This window comes from Spinacia oleracea, chromosome 1, assembly GCF_020520425.1.
Source record: "Spinacia oleracea cultivar Varoflay chromosome 1, BTI_SOV_V1, whole genome shotgun sequence".
Taxonomy (NCBI): Eukaryota; Viridiplantae; Streptophyta; class Magnoliopsida; order Caryophyllales; family Amaranthaceae; genus Spinacia; species Spinacia oleracea.
In genome coordinates, this window is record NC_079487.1 from 15,455,156 (window position 1) to 15,463,054 (window position 7,899).

Here is a 7,899-nt window from a genome sequence, read left to right on the forward strand (position 1 = left end):
AACATAGAATCAGTTAAATTCAAGATACAAACATACAAAATACAAAGTACAAGGAGTCTCAAATACCTCCAGCACACTCCACAAGGCAGCAAGACTGGGCTCGCTCTCCGGCGCAGTTCGGGAGGCCCACTTCATCTCATACAAAAGGTGGCTATGCCAGACCACCCTAGTTGTAGCTCGAAACGGCCCTCAAATCCTGCAAAGCTGTTAGGAAGCCAATATGCACCCGACTGTTCCTGCTCGGGGCCATCACTCTACTCATTAAAGCCAAGAGGAAGAGTCGAACCCTCTGCTCCGCAGATACATCCACGCTACGGATCGCAGCCATGATCACCGTCACAGAAGCGTGGGTGTCATCATCCGCCAAGTCAACAACAGGGCCGAGCAAGTCCCTGGTGACAGTCGAGCGCCATGTCAGCTCCAAATCAAAAGTCACGTTCCTCTCAGAGAAGGGAAGACCCGTGATCATAGCAAACTCAAGAGGGTTGATAGTGATCTCCCTCCATGACATGTGAAAGGTGTTGGTGGTATCCCACCACCGCTCCAGCAAAGCCTGTAACCGGGGTTTGATCCCCGTTCTCCTCCGAGTATCTCCCATGGCACGCTAGAAATTGACCAGGCCTATCTACAACCAGATCTCCATAGCCTCCTCGTCAGCATAGACGGATCGAAAAACATCATGAAGGTTCTTCAGGGACCAAAAAGTGCGCAATGGATCTCCATCAGCCTATGGATGAGCTGGTCAGTTCAAAACCTATACAAGTTCAAAAGACAAAGCATAGCACAAGACTCACCAAACAAGCGCGAGGCCGCTGAGACAAATGAAACTCCGGTCGAAACACTAGATCATAAGGAATCCAGCCAGTGCCAACAAAGATGGGTACTCTCCGGGGAACCATGCCCCGCTCCGGCACGTTTTTCGCGGCTGCTTCATCATCCGAAGCATCCTCCTCAGCGGCTCGAACCACCGAACGCTCGGCAAGCTTTCTCCGAGTGTGACGAGGCATACTAAATCATGCAAAATACAAAATATCAAGATTCTAAACTGGGGGTATCCTATACTATCTTGTACAAAAGTCAAAATTCAAAAAATCCCCAGTGGCGGTACAGTCTCAGCCAGGGACCTTTACAACAAAGCCTAGGCTATCTATGCCAAAGCAGGAATACAAGTTCTACACCAACGCCTAGGCTATCCATGCCGAAGCAAGAATACGAGTTCTATACCAACACCTAGGCTATCTATGCCGAAGCAGGTATACAAGTTCAAGAAAAATTTCAAAATTCAAAAATTCAAATCTACAAGTTCCAACAGTTCAAGTTCAAGTGGCTATCAAACAATTTTCTACAAGATTCAAGAAGCCTAGTATTATACAAGTATCATTCCAAGCACAAGAAAAATCAAAGCTACATGCAATCCTAGAGATTATTTCATAAGCAAAACATGAAATACTTACATGGACAAGTCAAGAACAAGACCAAGGGGAGAGATTATTCGACCTTTGAGAGAGAATGAAGCAAGAGAATGCAAGAGAGTGTTCTTCAAATGGCACGGCTAGGGGCTTTTTGTAGCACAACCCCGCGCCGAACGCGGAGCTCAGCGCCCAGCGCTGCCTGCTGCATGCGCAGGAATCTTCAGCGCGCGGTCTACCGTGCTGATTGCACGTCCTTTGCTGCTATGGTTTTCTACACCAGGCATCAAACGTCAAATCATGCTATCCTCCGAAAATACGGGTATATACCCGTATCTGTACGCACAAACAGATGATCATTTCAAGAATACAAAGTCCAAAAAATACAACGACTCAGGCGTTTGACTCCCAACAGACCCAAGCTCCAGGAAAGTCAGCCGAAATTTCAATATCTTAAGAGCCAATAAAAAGATCTTATCCCCAATGAAGCACATCCCCAACGGATCAATTCCGGGTATCACTAGTAGAAAAAACAATAAAGGTGGCTACTCAAAGTTTGCCCTTATTTAACAAGAGCAACCTTTGATTGACAAAAAATTAAAAATTAAAAAGTAGAAAGTAAATCTACAATCCTCCTGTGTGGGAAGCGCATCTTTTAATCTAACAAAGCAACCAACTTCTTTTAGTTCTTCTCGATGCTCCTCTACTTCTTCAGTTCTTCTTGCTGCTGCGCCACGTACTCTCCTTCACCACCACTACAACCACCACCACCAGTGCGCGCTTCTGCTTCTGATCACCCCACCATTTCTGCGTGCTCCTGCTCCTGCCCCTGCTCCTGCTCACCCCATCCCCATCTGCGAAGTTCAATTTTCCACCACCACTACCACCAGTGTGCACCTCCCCCACCGGCGACGAAATTGTACACCCTTTGCCGCCGAGTTCTTCCCATGTCACAAGGTATATTCTTGTTTTTCCTCTTTCAAATTAATTAATAAATTATGTTTCTAATCTATTTTAGTTATATATAGATCTACAAATTTATCTAAAATTGAAGTTGAACGACGACTAATTTAGTGGTATATTTCTCTCAATTAATTCTCTTAAATTCTTATTCTTTTATTAGGATCTAATTATGTAGTTTATTTGGGTATAATTTGAATTAGACTTTCAAATTAGGTTTGGTTTATTAATGTTTTCATTGTTGTTGTTAATCATGCTTCAATTGGTTAAATGTTTTCTAATTTTGTGAATTGGGTTTAGGAAAGAGGACTCTAGTTGACTGTAAAATTTCATAGATAATTGCAGGGAGGTGGAGTTGACTGTTGTGCAAATTATCGTTTAACCAGTTATTTTGTGGTGGTGGTGGGGTGGAGCAGGGGAGGTGGAGTTGACTGTTGTTAATTGCAATGTACTAATGAAATGTGATTTTTCAAGTGCTCTAGTTGACTGTAAAATTTCATAGATAAGTCCCTAAGCATGGTTGTCAGTTGCATTTCATGTTCACTTAGTATCTTTTCCCCTCTGTTGTGCAAATTACTGTTTAACCAGTTATGATCAACTGTTCTCCCTATGCCAATGATCCTACAAATGCAGAAACCTACTCTATTCTCATCAATAACTTCTCATACACTATGATATACTAATTTAACACAAAGGCAACGCTGCTGAATCATTTTTGTGACATTGATGAATTATATTTTTTTGGTCTTGCTGAATGTTAACCACAAGCTAGGAATAGTTTTTGAGCTAAGGTGAAGTGTAGTCACCATTCCATCCTTGTATGCTCAAGGCAACTAGCTATATGGGCGCGCAATTCGGATCTTAGGCCCGCCATTAGGTGCCGCAATCGCTAACTTTGCTTGTGATATCCATGGTTGGGAACTTGGGATCTTTACTTCCATATTATATTAGCAGGGTCCTTCCGGTTATTTGATTATATGATTTAAGTTTTTAAAAGACCATTCTGGAGTAGTAATTGTTAATTGTTTTTGTTATTCTTATTTCCTTCCCTTCTCGTCTATTAGTTTATCATGAAATTTATTGATTTTTCATGTGGAAGGGAGGGGTTGTTTTTCGAAAGAGGATAAAAATAGTGGTTTAGAGATTCTGAAGCAGTAAAGGCTTCAACGAATCAAGTCAGAAACAGGAGTTCAAGGCACCACAGAAAACCCAAATAAAAATAGTTATGTTCCTTCTCTCATCTCCCCCTTGTTAATCAAATTAATATTCTATTAGGTTTGCAATGATAATGCTATTTTGTTTTTACAGATAGTAGCAATTTCAGTTGGAGTTGTGAGTGTTGCCATTGGGATTGGCATTCCTGTTTTTTATGAAACCCAGATTAACAATGTTGTAAGTCCCTTTTTTTCGTTTCTAAATTTAAAGGTTCTAATAGAAGCATAAAATACCACTGTGTTTTGTGCTCTGTAATCAAGTTACTCAATGTAAGCTCATTATTTTAGTGCAATGATTAAGTCACTGGTATGAGTTTGCAATTCGTTATCTAATTTGGTAAATTGGACCAAAGAAGTACCATTTTCATGTTATAATTTGCTTTTTCGGTTCACGGTTCGTGAAGTGATTAGGGAATGAGGTAACATTGAGTTACTTAAGTGGGAGTCACATTGGTTTCTTAAGAGCGACAACTATTTAGGAACGTATGAAGTTAGTTAAAGCGACAAATATTTAGGAACAGGGTAGCATTAGGGCAATATATCACTTAAACTTCATACAGAGCATTACTTTGTAGTCAGGTTTTGTTTGCTACTTTCAAATTATAATTTGCAGATGTTTGTAAATTCAATTCACATAATTTCTTGTTCAAACTTACAAGTTGATGTTGTTTATCTAATAGGCCGAGTTCTTCGATTCTCAAGTTATTTTCTAATTAAAATTTTCAGTTCATATGAAAAATGGAAAGATAACAACAACAAATTTAAGGAGAAAAACACAAGGTTCTTAGAGTAATTTGCGATTATCGACACGATCCCATTTCTTTTGTTCTTTTGTCTGTGAATGCGCATAACAGAAATATGATGATATTGATTATGTTCGCTTGTTGTAGGCAAAGCGAGAGAATACACAACTTTGCTTTCCATGCAACGGCTCTGGAGCTCGTAAGTCTCCCTCCCTCTCTCCCTCCATCACTATTATTTTTGATATTTGTAAACTCTAGTTTCATATTGCAGCATGTAATGCAAGATCAGGTACTTTTATTTGGTGGTTTGAATCGTTATAGCACTATTCTGCCCATACTTTTTTGTTCTTGTTTTGTGCTGCATGGAAACGTGCCTTTGAACACCTTTTCTTTTTGCAGGTTACAGATTTTAAAAAGAGTTTGAATACTGTAAATTCTGCATGTGATGAGGTACATCACCTTTGCACTGATGGCCCTGTATATTGTTTTCGTGCGTATTCTTATCTATACGCTGATACTTTCTTTTTTATTGAATAGGTGCAAAATTTTGGGAACTTGAAAGAGATCATGCAGTTAATCCTTAATCTAGGAAATTTATTAAATTCTGGAACTGCAAGAGGTATTAATTTCAAGTTTTTAATTTGATTTCCAGTAGCTTTTAACTGTGATTAACCCTATGTCCATGAGATTGATCTCTACTTTTAACTGTTACCTATTATCTAGCAAGTTTACTCTCAGCTTAGGGTTGTTTGCTGTGAGACACATTGCTAATTACTCTGTCCTTTCCATCAAGTTCACCAAAATAATGCAGACATTTTTTTATCGTGCCTCGACACCAAAACATTCTTCAGAAATGTGTATTGACAACATGAACCTGAAGGCTGTTGTTTTGTGTCTATTGACTCAAAGCAGTTACTTATAGCTCATATTCGATCCTATAGATGAGATTAAATTTCTCCAGCTTGTCAGTGAATAGTTCTAGATATTATTATGCAAATCATCTAGATCTTTTTCCTCTTACATGTATCTGTCAGCAGTTTCTCCATTAGTTGTAGGTAGTATTTATGAATTTATGAAAGTAATCAGTCTTATACACTAGAGATCTGAAGGAATGTGAACTTTCCCGTTTCAAGGTCCACCATTTTGACATGCCTTATTTCGTTTACTTGTGTGTTGGAATCTTACGTACTTGTATTACTATCATTCTGATATATCCTGGTGTTATTTATCTGATAATGAGTTGACTTTAATTTTGTAGTCCATTTTAACTTTCAAGTGACAGTTTTCTATTTACTTCTTGAGCAGGAGATTATGTGCAGCATAAAAACTTTATATCAAAGTTCGCCCCTTACCATTCTTCGGCCAAAGATACTCATCATATTCGTCATCTATGGGGCTATGGGCTGTAACATGTGGAGGATATAGATCTCACTTTTCTAAATGCGCGCTGCAGGTTTCTGCTGCTGGTTCTTCGTTACAGAAACCATTCACAATGAGGTACTTGGAATAAGTTCCACTAGCTCTAGATTGTTCTTGTTTTGTTTCAGATTATATTTGTCTCAGCAGGACCACATTATTAAGCATCTAAGTTGTTGAAAGTAGTTATCTGCACAAGGAGCTTTATAGAGTTTGAATTGAACCATTCGTTGTATTTTCTCACAGTAGTATTCAGCTAGCAAACTAATTCTGCAAGTTAGAGACAAATGCAATAATATTTGCTGAAATAGTCCTAGAACTTGGTTAATATACGGTAACAAGTGGAAATAGGTTCGTTTGTTGGTAGTTGGGATCGAAAATGTCATTTTTGGCCATAAATGGCCTATATTGACCCAAATGACCCTTAGGCTTGCATAACGAACTTGAAATGAGTTTCATAAACATATAACTAATTATATGAATCATGAAAAAGGGTTAGAATGTGGAAATAGGTTCGTTTGTTGGTAGTTGGTATCGAAAATGCCATTTTTGGCCATAAATGACCTATATCGACCCAAATGACTCATAGGCGTGCATAACGAACTTGAAATGAGTCTTATAAACATATAACTAATCATATGAATCATTAATAAGATTTAGAATGTGGATATAGGTTCGTTAGTTGGTAGTTGGTATCGAAAATGCCATTTTTGGCCATAAATGGCCTATATTGACCCAAATGACCCTTAGGCTTGCATAACGAACTTGAAATGAGTTTTATAAACATATAACTAATCATATGAATCATGAAAAAAGGTTAGAATGTGGAAATAGGTTCGTTTGTTGGTAGTTGGGATCGAAAACGCCATTTTTGGCCATAAATGACCTATATCGACCCAAATGACCCATAGGCGTGCATAACGAACTTGAAATAAGTCTTATAAACATATAACTAATCATATGAACCATTAATAAGATTTAGAATGCGGATATAGGTTCGTTTGTTTGTAGTTGGGATCGAAAACGCTATTTTTGGCCATAAATGGCCTATATTGACCCAAATGAACCTTAGGCTTGCATAACGAACTTGAAATGAGTTTCATAAACATATAACTAATTACATAAATCATGAAAAAGGGTTAGAATGTGGAAATAGGTTCGTTTGTTGGTAGTTGGTATCGAAAATGCCATTTTTGGCCATAAATGGCCTATATCGACCCAAATGACCCTTAGGCTTGCATAACGAACTGGAAATTAGTTTTATAAACATATAACTAATCATATGAATCATTAAAAAGGGTTAGAATGTGGAAATAGGTTCGTTTATTGGTAGTTGGGATCAAAAACGCCATTTTTGGCCATAAATGACCTATATCGACCCAAATGACCCATACGCGTGCATAACGAACTTGAAATGAGTCTTATAAACATATAACTAATCATATGAATCATGAATAACATTTAGAATGTGGATATAGGTTCGTTTGTTTGTAGTTGGGATCGAAAATGCCATTTTTGGCCAAATATGATCTATATCGAGCTAAATGAGCCTTAGATGTGCATAAAGAACTTGAAATGAATCTTAGTATACTCGGAAAGTTGTTTTCGCGACCAATATAATTTCTGTTTTTGCATATGAAACTTAATTTAATTTATTGGTTTGCATGTAGGTTGTTCTTTTAAAGGTTTTCAAAACTCCAAGGGAGGGGCCCTTTACCAAAGAGGAGTTGGATGAAGTTCGATACAAGTGGGCTACTTATTTCAACGATTGTGAACTACCCTCAATGTAATAAATAGAGCAGGCTTGTAGTTATCCGTGAGTCTTACATTATTTTTTTATTTATCGATTTAATTAATTACATTTGAATTAATTCGGTAATATTATTGGAAATTTGAAATTTATATCATTTTTGAGGAATGTCAAGCTGATGTTTGGTGAAACAGTATTCTATAAATTATAATGCAGAATTTTATATTGCAAAACATCAGAAATTATATTGCAGATTTTTTTTTCAAAAAAAAAAAAAAAAAAAAAAAAACTCAAAAGTTGCCCTTGTTTGCAACAAGAGCAACTTATGTGAAGCTTATAAGTTGCCCTTGGTTCAAACAAGAGCAACTTATAAGTTTCATATAAGTTGCCCTTGTTGCAAACAAGGG

General features: G+C 37.7%; 1 protein-coding gene across 3 annotated transcripts; it reads left to right on the top strand.

Moving 5' to 3' along the window:
- Positions 1–3,461: 3,461 nt before the first annotated feature.
- Positions 3,462–7,683, top strand: LOC110804051 (formin-like protein 21b). 3 transcript variants are annotated; one of them, XM_056835071.1, is made up of 7 exons: positions 3,462–3,596; positions 3,682–3,761; positions 4,474–4,525; positions 4,726–4,776; positions 4,864–4,945; positions 5,632–5,823; positions 7,413–7,683. In XM_056835071.1, exons 2-6 carry the CDS (start codon positions 3,739–3,741, stop codon positions 5,733–5,735), a joined length of 312 nt encoding a protein of 103 aa, XP_056691049.1. In that variant the 5' UTR covers positions 3,462–3,596; positions 3,682–3,738; the 3' UTR covers positions 5,736–5,823; positions 7,413–7,683. The 3 variants fall into 3 exon arrangements, with proteins under 3 accessions (XP_056691049.1, XP_056691048.1, XP_056691047.1); XM_056835070.1 differs by having other exon boundaries at positions 3,462–3,591; positions 3,678–3,761; XM_056835069.1 differs by having other exon boundaries at positions 3,468–3,761.
- Positions 7,684–7,899: the final 216 nt, after the last annotated feature.

Excerpts from the sequence above, each read along its gene's own strand:
- LOC110804051 (XM_056835071.1), top strand. The coding sequence starts at position 3,739 with ATGAAACCCAGATTAACAATGTT. Across the intron at positions 4,777-4,863 it reads TAAATTCTGCATGTGATGAG|GTGCAAAATTTTGGGAACTT; the intron begins GTACATCACCTT and ends TTTATTGAATAG. Across the intron at positions 4,946-5,631 it reads AAATTCTGGAACTGCAAGAG|GAGATTATGTGCAGCATAAA; the intron begins GTATTAATTTCA and ends CTTCTTGAGCAG.